Source organism: Hirundo rustica, chromosome 3 (genome assembly GCF_015227805.2).
Source record: "Hirundo rustica isolate bHirRus1 chromosome 3, bHirRus1.pri.v3, whole genome shotgun sequence".
Taxonomy (NCBI): Eukaryota; Metazoa; Chordata; class Aves; order Passeriformes; family Hirundinidae; genus Hirundo; species Hirundo rustica.
This window is the reverse complement of record NC_053452.1, coordinates 45,786,590-45,805,488: the sequence shown is the minus strand read 5'-3', so window position 1 is coordinate 45,805,488 and position 18,899 is coordinate 45,786,590. Positions and strand designations below refer to the sequence as shown.

General features: G+C 37.6%; 1 protein-coding gene across 2 annotated transcripts in view; it reads left to right on the top strand.

The window, feature by feature from the left end:
- LYST (lysosomal trafficking regulator) overlaps positions 1 to 18,696 on the top strand; it is a 76,564-nt gene extending 57,868 nt beyond the window's left edge. For both annotated transcript variants that reach the window (XM_040058333.2, XM_040058334.2), the window contains exons 37-53: positions 481 to 542; positions 880 to 935; positions 1,940 to 2,092; positions 2,428 to 2,672; positions 3,319 to 3,385; positions 4,193 to 4,349; positions 4,735 to 4,875; positions 5,277 to 5,494; positions 6,788 to 7,018; positions 7,694 to 7,883; positions 8,757 to 8,893; positions 9,638 to 9,736; positions 13,185 to 13,324; positions 13,683 to 13,780; positions 14,773 to 14,929; positions 15,139 to 15,210; positions 16,588 to 18,696. In XM_040058333.2, coding sequence (XP_039914267.1) covers positions 481 to 542; positions 880 to 935; positions 1,940 to 2,092; positions 2,428 to 2,672; positions 3,319 to 3,385; positions 4,193 to 4,349; positions 4,735 to 4,875; positions 5,277 to 5,494; positions 6,788 to 7,018; positions 7,694 to 7,883; positions 8,757 to 8,893; positions 9,638 to 9,736; positions 13,185 to 13,324; positions 13,683 to 13,780; positions 14,773 to 14,929; positions 15,139 to 15,210; positions 16,588 to 16,726 — 2,362 coding nt within the window. In that variant the 3' untranslated portion in view covers positions 16,727 to 18,696. The remainder of the gene's footprint in view (positions 1 to 480; positions 543 to 879; positions 936 to 1,939; positions 2,093 to 2,427; positions 2,673 to 3,318; positions 3,386 to 4,192; positions 4,350 to 4,734; positions 4,876 to 5,276; positions 5,495 to 6,787; positions 7,019 to 7,693; positions 7,884 to 8,756; positions 8,894 to 9,637; positions 9,737 to 13,184; positions 13,325 to 13,682; positions 13,781 to 14,772; positions 14,930 to 15,138; positions 15,211 to 16,587) is intronic.
- Positions 18,697 to 18,899: the final 203 nt, after the last annotated feature.

Here is an 18,899-nt window from a genome sequence, read left to right as displayed (position 1 = left end):
AGACTAGAGCTACCAAATACCATCTGGTGTGGTGTGGATAGGACTTGTGGATAACCTGATGAGATCTCTTATTTTTGCTTAGGAGCACTGCCTGTCCTAGATATCTAAGATTTTGCCATCAGAGCTCAAAAGCAAATTGTCTTTCCATCGTCTCTGTTTTCATCACTGCATTACTCAACTCTGCAGTTGTGTCAATTTGCAACCTGTTACAGGCACTAAAATAGCCTAAAATAACTGCAGAGAACATGCTAAGAAATAAGTACAAATGCACTTGTAAGAAAGTCTAGAAAGTTGAGGTTGTATTTTCTTTCCCTCTTTGGGACAATGAACCATTAGTCATGTTGTTGGACAGTTTTTCTTCAGCGGTAAACTTGGAGGCTGTTTGGTTTAGGTTGGTTTTAGGTGTGCTGAAAGGTACATAAATCCATAAGGATAGGCATTTCCATAATCCATAAGCATTTCCACTTTGAAATATTTCAGAGTTAATCGAAGATGTGTAAGTGTAGCACCTTCTAGAGAGACTGCTGGTGAACTGTTGCTAGGTAAGTAGAATTTTCAGTCTGTATAAATACATTTTTGGTGTATATATTAACCTGGCTAATTTTTTATAATTGAGCTGTTGCCTGACTTAATGGATTACGTACTTTATATATCAATTTTGCCTTTCTTTTCTACTGTTTTCATGAGTGCTGTTTGAACTGCCAGTAAGTTTTAATATCTGCAGACCACTTGCTAAAAGATGTGGAATGATAAATTGTATTTCTGTCAAGTACTGTCTTGCCCCAGTTCTTAGCGTTCTTAACTCTTGAATACTGTTTACATAACCCAAAGATGCATTGTGAAATATCATATACCTTTTCATAACTATTTTTGCTGTAGGAAAATGTGGCATGTATTTTGTTGAAGATAATGCTTCAGATACAATTGAAAATTCGGTAAGTGTTAGAACATCTTGTCCAGCTTTAATTTTTCCAAACTATGGCCATGAGTAGTCTTCTTCTTCAGCAGTTTCAGTGGCAGTAGTACTGGAGTTTGACTAGCTTTATCCAGAGATCTGTAAGCAATTAGTTAGGTTTGTGTTGCTTCTGTTGACCCTAGCTATGGAATTGGTGGTGATAGAAGGAAACAGGAAAAATGTGGGCCTGGGACTAGGAGAGAATGAGGAACGGGTGATGTGAGAGGCTTCTGCACCTTGCAGTCCATTGCTTTGAGTTCATCAGCAAAGTGAACAGAGTTCGCTTTGATCTGCACCAGAGAATTTGCCTTAGTGGAAGCTGAGGCACTATGGAGTGCAGAAAGGCACAGGTGTTGTGCTGTGCTTCACAGCATCTCATTCTTGGATTTTACGTTATGTATGATGTTCTAGCTCCTCCCTTTTCCTATCCTTTCCTGTTTCATGAAGGAAATGGGAGCTGAGCTAATCCTTCTGATATACAAAGACTCTGATGTGTAAATTGTTTATACATCTAACAGACATGTAAAAGTAATCAAGATATGCATTGCACTACTGAAAGCTTTAAACTGCTTTTACAGAGCTCTTCCTTGCATCTACTGAACAGACAGTTCCTCTGGTTTGAGATGCTACCAGCTGCTTTGTTCTTCACAGAACTGTGGGATTCACAACAAAACTTCACTTGCTCTGATTGGCTGTCCAATATTTTTAGCTTAAGAGCCATTGAAAATGTGGCATTGCTTGCTTAGTGCTGGGTAGGGAACTGGAGCAGCTGAGGAGCATGTGTTGTGTTCTACCCACTGCCTTGAGAAGAGTGGAGGGTGCGGAAAGCAGCTAAAGAAAATCACAATAGTGTATTAAAGCACTGCATTAAAATTGAAGTTTGCCTTATGATATGCTATTTTGTTATAAACTGGCTGCATTGAAGGGTTTGTTGTTTGGAAAATCCTGTATTTAAAATGACTTTCTAAATTGCAAATTCTACAGAGTTTTCATGGAGAAACTGAACCAGCATCGTTTTCGTGGACCTATGAGGAAATAAAGGAAGTTCATAAGCGCTGGTGGCAGTTAAGAGACAATGCTGTGGAAATCTTTCTAACAAATGGCAGAACTTTACTCTTGGCTTTTGATAATACAAAGGTACTGTGGCACCAATGCAGAGTAATACACCGAAGCATTTTGCTGTGTCTTTCTAACATGTATATTCATGCATTAGGTTTCTAAGGAGACCTGTTGCATGGACTAATTAAATTCTGCCTAATACTGTTGAAAGAACTTGGCTCAGCTAGGCTTCTGGATGATCATAGGCATGTTGTAAAACACATCTCTGATCTATCAGGATATTAAAGAATCTAGATACTAGACATTATTCTATTACAGCAGATATCTGGAAATATACAAAATGAAAGAAACTTAATTCTTGGTAGTTTAAAACTTTGACATTGTATTACTTAATCTATGGTGTTTTCTTCTAGGTCCGTGATGATGTGTACCACAACATCTTGACTAACAATTTGCCTAACCTTTTGGAATATGGAAACATTACTGCTTTGACCCACCTGTGGTGCACAGGACAGATTACTAACTTTGAATATCTGACTCATTTAAACAAACATGCCGGTCGTTCCTTCAATGATCTCATGCAATATCCAGTATTTCCTTTTATACTTTCTGACTACACCAATGAAACGCTGGACCTAAATGATCCCTCGGTATATAGGTAATACGAAATGCTTGCAACTCTTTTTTTCCAAATACTTGGACTGATCATCCTATATAGCTTTTTAGCTTTGTTGTACTAAACTGCACACACACACAAATGGAACTGTTGAGGGACAAGCTCATCTCTAATAACTTGGGCTTTTACAGTATGTGGCTGCTTTGCCTGGGGTATTGAAATAAAACAGATATGTAGATTCAAATCCAATGTATTGGACTTACTCTGTCTTAATAGGCTATGTATAATTCACAGAACTAAATAGAAGCTATATGTTTAAATTCATATGATTACAGACTTCCAGGCCAATTAGCAAAAATTAAATAGAAAAGAAAATACTGTCGTAAATTACTTGGCCAGTTGCAAAATCAGTCTTCATTTGAATGGATTTGAGTGAATTGTCCCACCCTAATAAATTTCTGTTGTGCTTATTTAACATTTGTGTGTGCCTCTGATTTGACTGAGGCACTTGGCATTTGCTTGCCTGTTACTGTGCTGTGGATCTGAGTTTGCCTTTAGCACTAACTGGAAGTTGCTTTTTTATTTTCTGAACTTTCTTCAAAAGTATTATATAAAAGGTGTCATTCTTAACTATGTGAATCAGTATTGTAATAAAAATTACAACAAAACAGTACTGCTTTTGTTGCAGAAACCTGGTCAAACCCATTGCTGTGCAGTCTAAGGAAAAAGAGGATCGTTATGTGGATACTTACAAGGTAATTTGGATAACTTCTTGCCTTTGTCGCATGTATAAATGACACAGCGGCTTTAGTTTTTATAACATGCAGTTATTGGGGAAGAAACCACAAATACAGTACTTCATGGCTACAGAACTCTTATTTCCAGTGTGTTTTCCAGGAAACATTTTCTAGCAGTTGTTTTGTAACATGCTTGGAGCTTGTGGTTTTTTCCTATACCTGAAATCACAAATCAATTTAGCCTATCCCTGTGACACCATTGAGGAATTTAAACGGCTGCCACCTTATATGGGAACTTAAAGATCCCTAAAGATCAGGAAGTTACTGCTGTTTAGTTGACATTACTTTGGTGGAATTTGTAGCTATTTTTCTGTTTGATAACAAAAAGGCTGTTTTCCCTCAAGTACTCTATTATTTTAACATGCCCTACTATGATGATGGTGGTTTTTGATTTTTTCTCTTTAAAATGTTTTAAAGGCTGTAGGAAATAGCAATATACTGGGGAATTAAAGCAGCTGGACTTTCAAACTTGTTTGTGTCACCATGGTCTACTGTATTATTTGCAAATGCTGTTTTTTCCGGGACTCCAGACGGGGGAGTAGGGAAAAGCAAAAGTAATAAATAATGTAAAATAGGTCATTTAAAGTGGCTAAAGACTTTGATACCAAACTGGATTGTAAAAGTGATTATGTGTCTTTAGACATTTAAAAGTGTATTTGATTCCAGGTCACTTTTGAATGTATGTTTCTCTTATTTTTGTTGTTGGAAAGCGTCTAAGGAGAGGATGTTTGTAATTCTCTTTTTTATTCTCTCCTATTTTTCTAGTATTTAGAAGAAGAGTACCGTAAAGGAGCACGAGAGGATGATCCAATGCCCCCTGTACAACCATATCACTATGGATCTCATTATTCTAACAGTGGAACTGTACTTCATTTCCTAGTTAGGCTGCCACCTTTTACTAAAATGTTTTTAGCTTATCAAGGTAAGGTTGCATTTGCTTCTACTTGCTTTTTACATCTGGGCCTTGTTCCAATAACCCAAGAGTTACCCTATTCATCACAGGTTTTCCAGTTCCAGATAGCTGAGCCTGGTAGAATTAAATCTGGTATGCTCTAACAGTAGATCCATTCTTGAAATTACCAAGCTAGACCATAAAGCTGGTCATGTGATGTTCATACCTTAGTTTCTGTAGCACAAGGAGCTAACCTGTCTTTGACTTGCAGTCCATGTGTAACACATAGCAGTTGAGATAAGAGAATTCCAAATGTTCTCAACTAACTAGAGAGCAGTTAACTGTGTGAAGTTGCAGATATGCAACTGTTAGTGTCCATCATCAGTGTAACAATTGAGTTTGGATTTCTTTACAGATCAAAGTTTTGACATCCCAGACAGAACTTTTCACTCTACCAATACAACCTGGCGCCTCTCCTCGTATGAATCAATGACTGATGTAAAGGAGCTTATACCAGAATTCTTCTACCTTCCCGACTTTCTAGTTAACAGAGAAGGTATACTAAGAGGGCAACAGAATTATATACCCAAAAGAGGTGTATGACTGAGCTTATGGGTTGAAACTGAGAACATTTATATCCTTTGGCTGAGTATGCTAAGTAGTAGATGTATGGGAGAGATCTGGCACAAATTTGTGGGATATGGTAAAAAAGCTGTTATGTACCAGTTAAGCTAAGTTTTTCCCTAATCTTGTCAGCAGGGCAAAGGAGTATGCTGTTCTCTCCTTTTGCTATTTGAATGTGTATGTATAGCTGAATGTGTTTTGGAGGGACTTGTTAATGATACTGCATTGTCGATTGTTAATCACTGTGCTGAATCATTGAGTTTTAGGACTCTATAGACCTTTTTGAAGTTACTGTCAAATAAAATGTTGGAATATTCACTCCCCTGTTTCTAGGTTTTGATTTTGGGGTGCGTCAAAATGGTGACAGAGTTAACCATGTCAATCTTCCACCCTGGGCCCGTAACGATCCTCGTCTGTTCATCTTGATTCATCGTCAGGCTTTGGAGTCTGACCACGTTTCCCAGACAATCTGTCACTGGATTGACTTGGTGTTCGGTTATAAGCAAAAAGGCAAGGCCTCTGTTCAGGCTATTAATGTCTTTCATCCTGCAGTAAGTATTTGTTAAGCAGCGTGTTTGTTCATTGTCCTTCGTAACTTAACGGGGTCTGACTTGCTTGGGAAACATTAAGTATGAAACAAGATCCCTCGCTCATGAAGTGTTGAAGAATAAGAAAAGCCTTTAACTATTTCAGTGTTGAACTGTAAGATCCCAGGGGATATTGTGAGATTTAGTGAATTTCTGTTCCTCTTTCTTGCCTTGAGCTAGATGTGGGGATCATCAGGTCTGGGGTTTACACCTTGTGGGTAGCTGTTTGCAGTGGCTTGCAGCAGTCTGATTGTTGTTACTGTGTGTATCTGCTTCTGCCTAATTCAAAAGCTTTTAATTTAGGCAGGGGCTGCTGCAGCTTTTGATAGGATTAAAATAGTTTGGTGTGTCCTGAGCTCATGGTGTTTTCCTTCATGTACGTCCTATGTTCTGTCCCTCTAATGAGCACATTTCTCTACAGTAAATTTAATTTCAAATAACTCTTCATTTAATATAAAGACTTTCAGAGTTTTACTGCTTAATTGCAACATGGATACCTTGAATTGCATTATTTAGCTTTAGTCTTCATGATCACAACGTTTGCTCAGCAGGTGGTCCTGGTTTTAAACGCATTCACGTTTCATGTTTTTAGTGTTTTCTCTATGGCTGGAAAAGATAATAAAATCATAGTGTTTGGCAGTGATGGCTTTTTCAAGTAGCCATCCAAATACTTCCCTTCCTTTTACTCTTTTTGTGCTTAAGCAATGATTTTGTTAGTACCTTGAGCTTCAGATATTAAGTTTGTGTGTTTACCATGTTTTAAAGTGAAAACTCAAGGCCTTTGGTGTGACTGATGAAAAGTGTGTGGTGCACAATTAGAGAGGCATGAAAAAGACAAATAGAAGGAAAAAATTTCCACTCTCTTGAAGTATGAGGTTTCTTTCTTCTTCCCTATCCCAAAAGAGAGCTTTAATATGCTTATTAAAAAGAGGTAAAGAAAACAAACTTCTCCAACTCTTTTCAATTATTTTGTTTGGTTATTGTCACAACCCTGCCAGTTCTACACAGACTGGTAAAGGTCTCAAAGAAAACCTCTTTGACAGAAATTGGTCATGGCACATATGTAGGAAGAGCTCACATGGTAATCCTTAAAGTGGTGGTTTATTCCAGTAAAGAGGAGGTGACAAGGTTACTGCTCTGAGTGGCTCTTTAGTCAGCACAGTTATGGGATGGCTTCTGGTCCACACGCAAAATCTTTCCCAAAGACAAACTTGACAAGCTTATTCTTGCCCCTCCCTTTTCTTTTTTCTCCTGTAGACCTATTTTGGGATGGATGTTTCTGCTGTTGAAGATCCTGTTCAGAGAAGAGCCCTTGAAACAATGATAAAAACATATGGGCAAACACCTCGCCAGCTGTTTCATGCAGCACATGTTAGTAGACCTGGATCCAGGCTTATCATGGAAGGAGAACTTCCTGCTGCCATGGGATTACTAGTGCAGTTTGCTTTCAGAGAAACCAGAGAACACACTAAGGAAATCATTTATCCAGTATGTAACTTTCAATTGCAAGATGGTTTAATTAATACCCATATGCTGTTATTGTTGTACCCTCTACCCTTGGCTTAGAATTTGCTTCCTAAGAGTGGTACTTGTTATATTGTACTATAAAGAAAATACACAAAATTAATGAGTGATAGTGAAAATTACTTTCACGCATTTGTGATGTTTTGTGTAAACTAAGATCTGAGTTTATCTTGGTTTTAGGGAATAGGTGTTGGAAAGCATTTCAATTAACCAGTATTATACTTTCAGTGATGAATTATAGAATCTGTGTGCAGAACTATAGCAAGCAAACACATATTGTGCTTTCTTCCATCCTCAGCTTTTTTACTGCCCGTAGGACAATTAAACTTGCTTCACTTCAAACACTTGTTTTCCCTGTAGTCCAGTCAGAAACTGCATCCTTGGATTTAGAGATCTGTACTTTTCACTAAACTACCTGAACTAGAAACTTGCTGCCTATGTCTTTAAAGAAGGAGTAGAATTACATTAAAGTTAACCATTTAACTTTGAACTTGTCTTTCTAGTGGTTTCAGAGTAGACTTCAGCTGTCCTTACCATGTGATTGCTTACAGGAAACTGACATCAATCATTCTCTATTATTAATGGAATTATGTTTTTCTGAAAATTCTATAATTTGAACCTTATCTGTGCTTGCTTTAGAGTCCATTGCCATGGATAAAAGGATTGAAGTGGGGAGAATATGTCGGTTCCCCAAGTGCTCCAGACCCTGTTGTCTGCTTTAGCCAACCACATGGAGAAAGGTTTGGCTCTCTCCAAGCTTTACCAACTAAAGCTATCTGTGGTTTGTCCAGCAAGTTTTGCCTTTTGATGATATATAGCAAGGAACAAGGTATGAATTTGTGCTTATTCTCTGTATGCACAATATATGTGAAATGAGCCATAAAAAAATAAATCTAATGCTGCTATTGTTCTTCAGCAAACTTCCCAAGTTTAGTTGCTTTTGCCAAAGATGAGTTTACAATTCCATTAACAGCTTCCACATGTGTGGTATCTTTACTGGGGGTGGATTTTACTTACAATTTTCAAAACTACAGTAGAGGCATTCTGTAATTAAGTTCATATTTTTCATTGAAGTGACTGAAGCATGAGAATTTAACTTTAGAACTTGCCAGCAGATTGGGTCCAAGAACTGAAGAACAGATGAAAAAACTCTTGTGGCAACAGAAAGGAAAACTTAAGAAATGGGCTTTAGAGGCAGACAATGAGAAAAGCTAACAGTAAAAAAAGCAGAGGTGAAGAATGTTCTGCTTTCAGTTAAACTTTGTAGATGGATTCTTACTGAGAATGTACAAACGAGGTCTCACAATCTTTTGTTTTCTTGGTGGCATATACTAGTGCAGTCTTTCTGAAAATAAATCACATTTATTCAACAAAAACAAGTAACATTGTCCTTGAAGTTACAAGCACATGTTTCTCTGGGTGGGAAGTATTGTCTCCCCTTTCCTCTGTTCTCAAAAGACGCAACTCTTCAAAAAAGTTTTGTCCAGGTTGCAAATGGGCTTTGGAAAAGATGGAACTTTCATTTGGTCTCCGAAAACTGTTTATAATATGTTACAGAGCTTAACAGAAAATATTTTGAAACCTTTGGCGCGGGGTATATTTTAGCTTGTGATAAAACATGAATCTGAGACTTCTGTTGGTGACTGTTAAAGTGACTGAATCTTGCTGTGCACGTGACACAATCCGATGTGCCTCCCTTCAGGCGTGAGGAGCATGCACAGCACTGACATTCAGTGGTCAGCAATCCTGAGCTGGGGATATGCCGATAACATCTTACGGCTGAAAAGCAAGCAAAGTGAACCTCCAGTAAATTTTATACAGAGCTCACAGCTCCACCAGGTAAAAGAAAATCAGTCTCTTGCTCTTCAGTTTAATATTGGTAGTTTAAGTGGTAGCTTGACTTGGCAGTGGGGTACTCTTGCTTTAGCTTGTTTTGGAGATGAGCATCCAATCACAACTCCTTTTAATCTTTTTGAATTCCTTTGGAATGTGTTCCTCATGGCTCCACTGTTGTATCTTGTTCCTTGTTGTTTTCCTGTATTAGATAAAGATTCCTTCTGAATTAATTTGATTTTTGTAGCTTTTCCTTCCTATAGAATATTGCTGTGAATTTAAAAAAGTTTAAGTTCTGTCCCAAGAAAAATCAATATGGAAAAAAGTATAAGTGCTTCATGTTAGAAGAACAACTCCACTATAGTTTAGGATCCATTTGAAAAAGATTGTCTAAAAGATTGTTAGAGAAAGCTGCATAATCTATCACAGTCCAATGACTGGTAAGATCCTGCCAAAACGATTTTGGTGGATGATCTTGAAGTCTGCACTAGTTCACTGCTCTTTAGCTGTGAATTCCAGGCTACATAAAACTCTTTCTTCACTCTGTTTCTGACATAATAACAAGTATAACCTAGAGCAGCTACATTTTAGCTCATTGATTTCTTTATTTTAAGTAGAAGTGTTTTACATAGCTCTTCATAGGATAAGTAATAAAGAATCAGTTTGACCAAATGCTGTGGCATAAAGAAAACAGCAGTTATAATAGTTTTTCTGTTCTAATTTTTCCTGGCTTTGTTTTGTCTTTTCAAGGTAACAAGCTGTGCTTGGGTGCCAGACAGTTGTCAGCTGTTCACAGGTAGTAAATCTGGTGTCATCACAGCATATATGAACAGATTCACCAGCAATACGGTAAGTTACATTGGATAGAATTCATAATAAAGGATTTAGTGTATTCAGTATTAGTCTTTTTTTAAAACAGGAACAGTGAGAAAAAGAGCCATATTCTAGATAGTTGCTAAAAATTACATGTGTTTTTAGTATTTATTTTTGAGGGCTCCTCTGACATCTCAGCATGTTTGTTTGCATGTTTTTCTTAAGCTGCTGCTGACATACAGCTAGCTTTTAGTCAGCCTTCATCACCTGAGTGCACAACATGTAGAATTCTGGCTGTGTTCAGGACAGGGCTTGGAACTGAAGCTCTCTGGCACAGTGAAGCTCCCTGCATTAAGGAGTAGTTTCTCTTGTGAAGGGGACAGAACCTGTCAGTGCTTTGACTGAAGCTGCAGAATGCAATTCCTCAAAGTAACAATAACTCAAGTGCAGGAGGCACTTAAGCTACAGAGAGCAGGATGAATTCTCAGACAGTGTATATATTAACCACTAAGCCTCTTTACTTTGTTATATTCTCCAAGGGGAAATGTGAGTAGGGAAGGGAGAAAGTAACTTGCATTACTTAATCTGTTAGTGGAAAATACTGGCAGTAGTAGAAAGTCCTTTGATACTCTTTGCTAATAAAAGTGTTGTAAATAGAAAAAATAGAAAACATAAAAAGGAACTCCAAATTAAAAATCTGATTCTGACTGTTTCGAAGCTTCCATCTGAATCTTCTATACTTTCTTTAGCATTAACTTTTATTCTCCATAGTTTTAACAAAGAGTAGGCAACTTTCCTACACAGCTCATTTTAGGTATGTCTGCGGTATTACCCATAGCAACAACTGAACAAAACTGATGTTCTAGATGTAGATTGATACAGGTATTGGCAAACATCTTTGGCGTTGCACTCCTTGATACTCTTGAATCCCTACATTAGCATGAGCTAGGGAGAACCTTGGTATGATCTGCTATGCCTACCCAGTTTTCTGTTTTCAGTAGTGGCATACAGCAGATGCTTAGGCTGGGAAGAGCATAAACACAGTGATTTCTAAAATTTTTTTACCCTTGGCTTTCTTCCAGTTTCTGGTTATCTGCTACTCATACTTCTGAAGCTCAGCAGCACCTTGAGTATTGAAAATGAAGCAGAGCTTCAGGCCTGCAAGCTTTAGTTATTTGGATCATATGTTAGGCACCTTAACTGCTCCCCAGAATAGTGAACTTGTAAATAACCTGTACTGAGACTTGGATTCCAGTTAATTTTTCTTTAATAGGAATTGAATATATTTGCCTTCTGCAAAGCTGAAAAGAAACTCTAGTTAGGGGGGGTTATGGTTCCTGAGTTCCTTCTGTTTCCTAGTAAAAAGTGATTTTTGTTTGTCTGCACAGATGATGTTCTTTGAGACCATCTTTGCTGAACTTCTCAGCACTGACAGTTTTATGTGTCCCAGGCAGAGGGACTTGTGTCAATTTTGTAGCTCCTGTTGTTACCCAAGTTGTTACCTGTCAGTTACCCAAGTCAAGGCTGCAGGGAATGCAAATGTGCTTTCTGACATCTGTTCTGTATCCATCTTGTCAGCTGATCAGCCATAAAGTGAAAAGTTTGTTAAAATGCAGTACTTGAAACGTGAATATTTTGCCCTGTTTCACATATGTACTAATGCAGTGCATGGGCATGAAGTAGATACCATGTTGTTAATTGGATATGGGAACTCAAAGGCATGCTGTCAGAATTCAAAAATGGCTCCATGTTGTGCTTCAGGTGCTCTTTTTCCTTGCCTTATGATGGTGAAAACCCCATGAAATTCTGCTTTGACACTGATCTCTGCTGACAATGTCACACCTGCATGAGCCCCTCAGCCACAGGTGTCTGGTTGTACATGTTATTTCAGCCTTCACTTGCTGACTGTTAGAGGTGTCTTGCAAACAGAGAATGCACTTGAAGGACCTGTTTAGGTAAAACTGGGAAGTGATCATTTCAATTCCCCACTCCAGTGCTGTAGGCAGGAAGAGCTGCTGTTTAAAGGTAGATACATATATGCATCTTTTCTCACCTCTGGATGCCATTTTAGGGGTTGTCACCTAAAAACAGGGAAGTAAGAAGGGAAAACATTTCAGGCGTGAGAAATACCTATTTCATTACTTATTAGAACTTAATGTAACAATACAGTTGGTGTTAGAATTCCAGCTTGTCTCATTACTATAAGAATCAATAAACCATTGCTATTAGTATGGTAGAGAGCTGCTAAAGGTGGGCGCTGCTTTCAGTTCAAGTGTTCAAATGCAAATCAAGAGGAAACACTCTAAAGGAAGTTGGAGGAGCACGGTAGAAAGGTTATCAAAATCAGTTCTTCATAAAAACACAAGTCTGTTGCTGTCATAGAAAATTTTGGTATAATTCTTTTTCTCTTAACTGAGAAAGGATTAAAGAAGGATTTTTATATCTCAGTGTGTGAGGTGTCACACACTGAGAATGACACCTGGGTATTTCATAAATGTCTTACATGGATGAGATGCTCCAGTAGCAAGGGCAAACTAGCAGGTCTTTCTGTTGTCAGACAGTGCAGTATTACAGATTAGATTGTCCCTTTTAGTGCAAAGATGGAAATTTTCTACACCTGTGAGTTTCTACACCATATGTATACTTTTGTCTGTTTGAACTTTCAAGGTTTTTCTGTAGACCTGCTATAGGTAGGCAGCCTGTACCCTCATACAAAAATGCAGATGGTGTGCTCTGACGTGGATGAGGAAACAAGCAGAAAACTGTCTTCTTCCTTTACAGATTATTTTAATCTCTGCATAGCAAGTTGTCCTAAATGAAGTATTAGCATTCTGATTAAGCAGTTCCTTCAACTTAGCCATTTTTCAGGAAGTCTGAATTATTTCAATTATATCACTTGAATAAAAAGTGTTGTTTGGTGTCAAATTTTACTGCTTTAATTTTCACCTACCAATTTCTGTATTTAAACTTGACTTTCTGCATGTTTTTCCAGCTTGGTATCATTGGAGAACTTGGCACCAACTTGAGGAATTCCTAGTAATTTGCTGTACAGATAGTGACAACTTCTGAGCTGGGTTTTCCTTTTATGTTTCCAAGTGCTTCCACTAGATGCTGAAATATTGAGAACTGTTCTTTCACTGTTGTATGGAAAGAGCAGTCTTGCAGAAAACAAATCAGACGACTTTAAGCTGTGTAATTGAGACAGAACTACAGTAGTTTTTCATTCTGGTTCATGGGATCACATCAATGTATTCGCTGAGCTAAAGCACTGAAAGGAAAAAGTTGAACATCAATTATAGCTATGTCTTATCACATTATAAAGTGTTAAACATAATAAAGCATGAATGTAGTTCCTAAAATGATGATATTAAAATCAATGGGAACTGTTCTTTGAAATCTAAGACTTAAACTAGGCTTACCTTTTTTAGAAAAAGACATTAATTTTCTTTTTCATGAGAGTTTGTCTTATCTTGCTGTTTTTCAGCCTTCAGAGATAGAAATGGAGTCGCAAGTCCATCTGTATGGACACACAGCAGAAATAACAAGCTTGTTTGTGTGCAAGCCATACAGTATAATGATAAGTGTCAGCAAAGATGGAACCTGCATAATATGGGATCTGAACAGGTACAAGTATATCTATAACTCTTTCCCACAGCTTTCTTATAAATACAGGTTTTCCCACTCTTGGGTACCTTTGCCTCTTTGAAGTTAGTTGAATTTGTTCATTATTCTAAAGTCAAACTATTCTAAAGTCAAATGAATAGTCAAACTATTCATTATTCTAAAGTCTAAACTTATTCTAAAGTCAAACTCTTCCTGTCTTTCTCATAAAAGGTGCTAAAATTTTATAGTGAATATGAAAAATATCATAATTGTGCAAAATGTTGATTGAAATTAATGTAACTTTTTTTCATATTTTCCTCAAAGGACCTTGTCTGCATTTGAGTCTGAGGTTTAGGCTTGTTCCTTTTGTTTTCTACAGGCTGTGCTATGTCCAGAGTCTGGCTGGACACAAGAGTCCTGTGACTGCAGTTTCAGCTAGTGAAACCACTGGTGATATTGCAACAGTTTGTGACTCAGGTATATTTGTCAGTCACAAAAGCTGTTTTGATTTGCAGACCAAATAAATCATGAGACCTGTAATTAAATTAGTTACCGAGTGTGTATTCATCATCTGAGGATGTATCCAGTCACACAGGAGCAACATTTTGCTTTTTTTACATAGTAACATACAAATTTCTCCAGAAGTGATTAGGCATGTGTTTGAATATAATATAGAGAGATGAAGACCAACAGCTTGGTCTCTTTATAAAAAGACTTGAAATTTCAAAGATGCCTGGGAGACATTTTATGATATTGGCTGCTTTCATTTTCACAGAGATTTGTTGTCAAAGGTACAATTCTTCAGGGGAGTACCATGTGTTACAGAGCATAGGCAAGGAGTATTAAAGGACAAGGGGACATTATTCTGGCAGTTTCAGAAAACTAACGTTTAGATTTTTAAACTTGGAGACTTTCAAGTCCATTTCTATAGCTCACAAAACTCTTTTTTTTCTGCAAAGCGTGTTAATTAGTAAGGGATGTTACATTTCCTTTTAAGACAATTCTTTTCAAGACAAAAGCAGTTATTGGATTGTTAGTTCACTGATAGAATCAAATAGTCCCAGATAATCAGGTAAGAGAACTGTGCTTGCTATTTTTTAAGTATTTTGCTTAAAATGCAAATTAAGAATGAGAACTAACTGCTTAGATAGCTGGTATGAATTCCATCTTAGTGCCTTCCCTGTTAGTACATGCAAATTGGTCATTAAGTAAATTCACGTAGTGCTTTTGTAAGTAAAACGTTCCATAAATAGGATGTGATGGCTTCTAAATCACTGCAGTGACTTGGTGGTTTGCGTGCTTCCTGCCTCAGAGAGAGAGAGAGAAGTAATTGCAGACATTGCTCAGTCATTTAAACCTTATGAACTCTCAAGAAGTTGGATTCTTTACCACAGAATGTTTAAATATTATGGACTTAACTGTGGTCTAGATTTATTTTTTTAATTCTCCCATGCTGTGCTTTGTTGCAGTTGGAGGAGGCAGTGATTTGAGACTTTGGACAGTTAATGGTGATCTTGTTGGACACGTGCACTGCAGGGAAAGTATTTGCTCTGTTGCTTTCTCTAACCAGCCTGAAGGTGTGTCTGTCAATGTGATTGCAGGGGGCCTTGAAAATGGAGTAGTAAGGTAAGCATTTGAAATGTTTATTTATTAAAATGCTCTATCACTTAGGCTCACAGTTTGAGAGCATGTAGCCAAGCATCATGCTGGTATTTGGCTTTAAAGAAGGTGGACAAGCTGTTACTCAGCTCCCAGTCTTAGCAGTTACTAAATAGATTGTTTATCACTGAAGTATTTGTAAAAGCAAGTGTGAAGAAAATGGCTCTTTCTTTCAGACTGTGGAGTACGTGGGACTTGAAGCCAGTACGAGAAATAACATTTTCGAAGTCAGCCAAACCTATTGTAAGGTAAAAAGATCTTAAGTAAACAATTAATGCTTTTTTCTCTTTAGGGAAAAAAAAGCAAACCAACAAACAAAACCACAACAAAATGGTCATAGAGTGTTAAACATGAAAATAGGAGGTAAACACCCATATCTAAAAAGAGCAATGCAAACCCACTAATTATTCATTAAAGCAAAGTGAGCACAAGTGTACTGTACTTGTAGCGACAGTAATAACTAGCTTCTGCTGCTCTGGCAGATGGAAATTAGCAGGATTCCCTGGAAAACTGAACCAGAGATACTCCTCTCATTTTTAAATTTAATATTTTTTCCTCAGAATCTGTGTTAAAATAATAACTATAAAATAATAATAATAAGATAATCTTAACTATGCCAGACTTAAATAGACTGTTTCTTCCTCAAAATTAAATGAAAATGCTGCCTTTTCCATTTTTCTGATGGTGGACAGAAATGGTAAAGAGGCAAACTCAGAGTAGCCTGGAAGCTGCCATTTTGGAGTGCTTGTGTAGTTAGGTTTCTCTGAGTCTCCCTGATTTAGATGAGCAGAATTCTCGTGCCAAAGTGTTTTCAGAACATGGTCAAAGGACTGAGACTTTGATATCCCCAGTGGTACAGTAGTCTGCACAAAGGTCTCAAGAGTTATGCCAAAATTTTATCTTAATGTTAGCATAGTAACAAATGACTGAAAAATTTTGTTCTGACTGTTGGTAAAATAGCATTTAAAATCCAAACTAGCTTTTTTTTTTTTTTTAAAGAAATGAAAAAGATTGTCTGATGGCAGTTATTGTCTTTGTTACCTCCTTTAAGCAGCATATTTCACAAAGCTTGTTGATAACGATTTAGTAGCTATTGAATAATTTAGTTTCCTGCTTAAATGTGACAGTAAATGGATGCTGACCTTCATGCTCTCTAACATTACCCATGGCATGACTGAAGGGCTTTTCTAGCCCTGTTACAGCTCAAGAAATGCCCATCTGAACAAAAGTCACGTGCTGTGCCATGAAATCGGATGGATTTAGTTTCTGCCTTTGTCAGCAAAGCAAGTTCAGAGGGCACTGAGCTCTGTTGCAGAAAATCCTTCCTTTCAAAAACAGAAGGGAAAAGAGTAGGATTTTGCTACTAATCCTGTCCTTTGCTCTGACACTGCAAAGAAATGAGTGTTGAACTGCCGGGGACGAAGTGCTGAGCAAAGCTGCAGTTCAGCCTGTTTGGGTACAAATGCATAAGCAGGTATACGCAAACATATTGCTGTGTTAACGTAGGCACCAGGCCTCCCCTGACAGCTCCTCTTTGTTGGCTGAACTCTCAGGGCTTTTAATGTCTTCTGGCATTATAAATAGCCCCATTTGGTATAAAGCCAGACTCTTTCCTTGTTTTGCAGCCTTACGTTTTCCTGCGACGGCCATCACTTGTTCACGGCTAACAGTGATGGGAATGTCATCGCCTGGTGCCGCAAGGACCAGCAGCGCTTGAAGCTGCCCATGTTCTACTCCTTCCTCAGCAGCTACGCAGCTGGGTGACGGCGGGGCCTGCTGCTAACTCCTGTCTCTGATGCACTTTAATCCAAATAGCTATAGGAGCTCGTATTGAACTGGACTTTGGAGTACCCTGAATGTGTCTAGAATGACTGAATAGGTGGGGTGGTTTTTTAAAAGAGCAGCCTAAGGTGGATGTAAGATTGCATATGCGCATGCACAAACTTGAAGCATATCCAGGTAAGCAGGAAGCTCTGGTCATATTATCCGATGCCAGCAAAGTGACTAAGAAACGCTCAATGCTGCAATATAAAACAACAACAGTATTTTTTTAAATCGCTTCTTGGACAGAAGTATTTAAAAAAATTGATTATGCTTATTCCCTCTCTTAGTATGTAAAATATCAGCAGCATCAAGTTCTGTAAATATCTGTTCAAATGTGAGCATATGTATATCTGATTAGTTGAGTTTGGTATGGTTAGCTCTGGGATAAGCAATCCAAAACTTAAAAATCAACAGCCACTTAAAATTGCTTTTTTTGAGAAGCAAAGAACTTAGTAGGTGCTTTTTGCACCATCTTACGGTATTGTAATGCTAAAATTCAAATTTCTGCTATCTTTGTGTTTGTAATTTTTGCCATCTTCTCTGTTAATGTAATAGTCTTTGCAACAGATGACAAAAAATAATTGTCTTAGTGATGGGTAGACACCTCGTGGCATCACGAAACAGTGGTTAGATCAATGCAGTGTGAACTCCCTAACTCTGTGATAGTTGGCTATTGCGGTTCTGTGGCAGAACGTCTATTATGTACACACACACAGCTTATCTTCCAGAGCTCTAAAAAGAGGTGTTAAAGAAGGCACAGATGTGCTCCTGTTCTAGTGGCATTGAGGTTCAATGCACTGTAAAATGTTTGAATGTAACTGCTTCAATAATCAATGTTCATAAGCATCAGATGGTTTGGAAAGTTTCACACAGATACACTGTGCAAATTTGTTGTGTATTCCTGGGTGCTATTTTATGAGGGGGAAAAAATAAGCCTCTGTCATGAACAGCTTAACAAATTTGACATCTTAGGCGACATGAAAAATTAGTATTTCAATTGATGGATTTGAAGACCTCTAAACCTGGCACCATGACTAAGTGCCCACTAGTCATGCGAATGGTAAAGCAAGAGTGCTACGCAAGTCTGATGTAGTTACATTTTCCTTTTAAATTACTTTGCTTTTTTATCACTGACAGGTTCCTCTATTGCCATTCAAACTGCTGTATCTTCCCATGTTTAAGGCTCATCTGCTTTCAGAACACTTTACGTGAAATTGCTAGGTCGTGACAAAGGTGACACATACACAATCAATTTTTACACTTCTTTTGAAAATTCCCAATAGTCTGCACAAATTCTTGAGACTTCCTGGTTGAGGAACTTTTCAAACTAGAAAAACTTAAAAAAAAAGTTCTCATAGTTCAAGACACAAAGGCTCATCGTTGGTTCAATTAAGCAAGTGGCTGCATACTATATGGATTGAATTCTAAACTGCATATTATTGTAGCAGCATTGTATAGGATGGCTTTAGTCATATTTTTCACTGTCTAAATGTTAATGTAAGGTCCAAATACAGACTGAAAAGCTTCCTGGCTCATGTTGATGTGATGTGCTTTGTTTAAGAGAAAAAAAGACAAACTTTGTGGGTTTGGGGTGCTTTTGTGCTCCCTGTTTTGGGGTTTTGTTCACAAAGGCTTATTTTTTTATAAAGTAGAATTCCACTTGTTACAAACCAATATGCAAAACTGCTGGCCTTGTAAAGAGTGCAATATTATATATTTTTATGTAAAAGTAAAAATGATTTTTTGAAGCAGTGAATATTTATTCAGCTTAATATTCTGGAACTATTAAAATAACATTGCAATAGTGTCTGTGCATGATGTACTTAAATTTCCTGTAAATGTCACATTCCACACTGTATTTGTATATACACTGTCACATTGTTGGGTAATAAACAGATCTTTGTATCAAACCATTTTGAGATGATTAGAAACATGGTTTTGGCTCAGTTTCAACTTTCTTCTTTAGGGAATCTTTCACACCTTCCACCAGATCAGTTTCTGCTGATTCCCTTGTCTTTCATATTTAAAAATCATGAAATGGGAAGGTTCTGTTTATGGACTACAACCTGTGTCTGTCAAACTGAAGGTGGCGAGTGCAAGATGGGATGTGGGA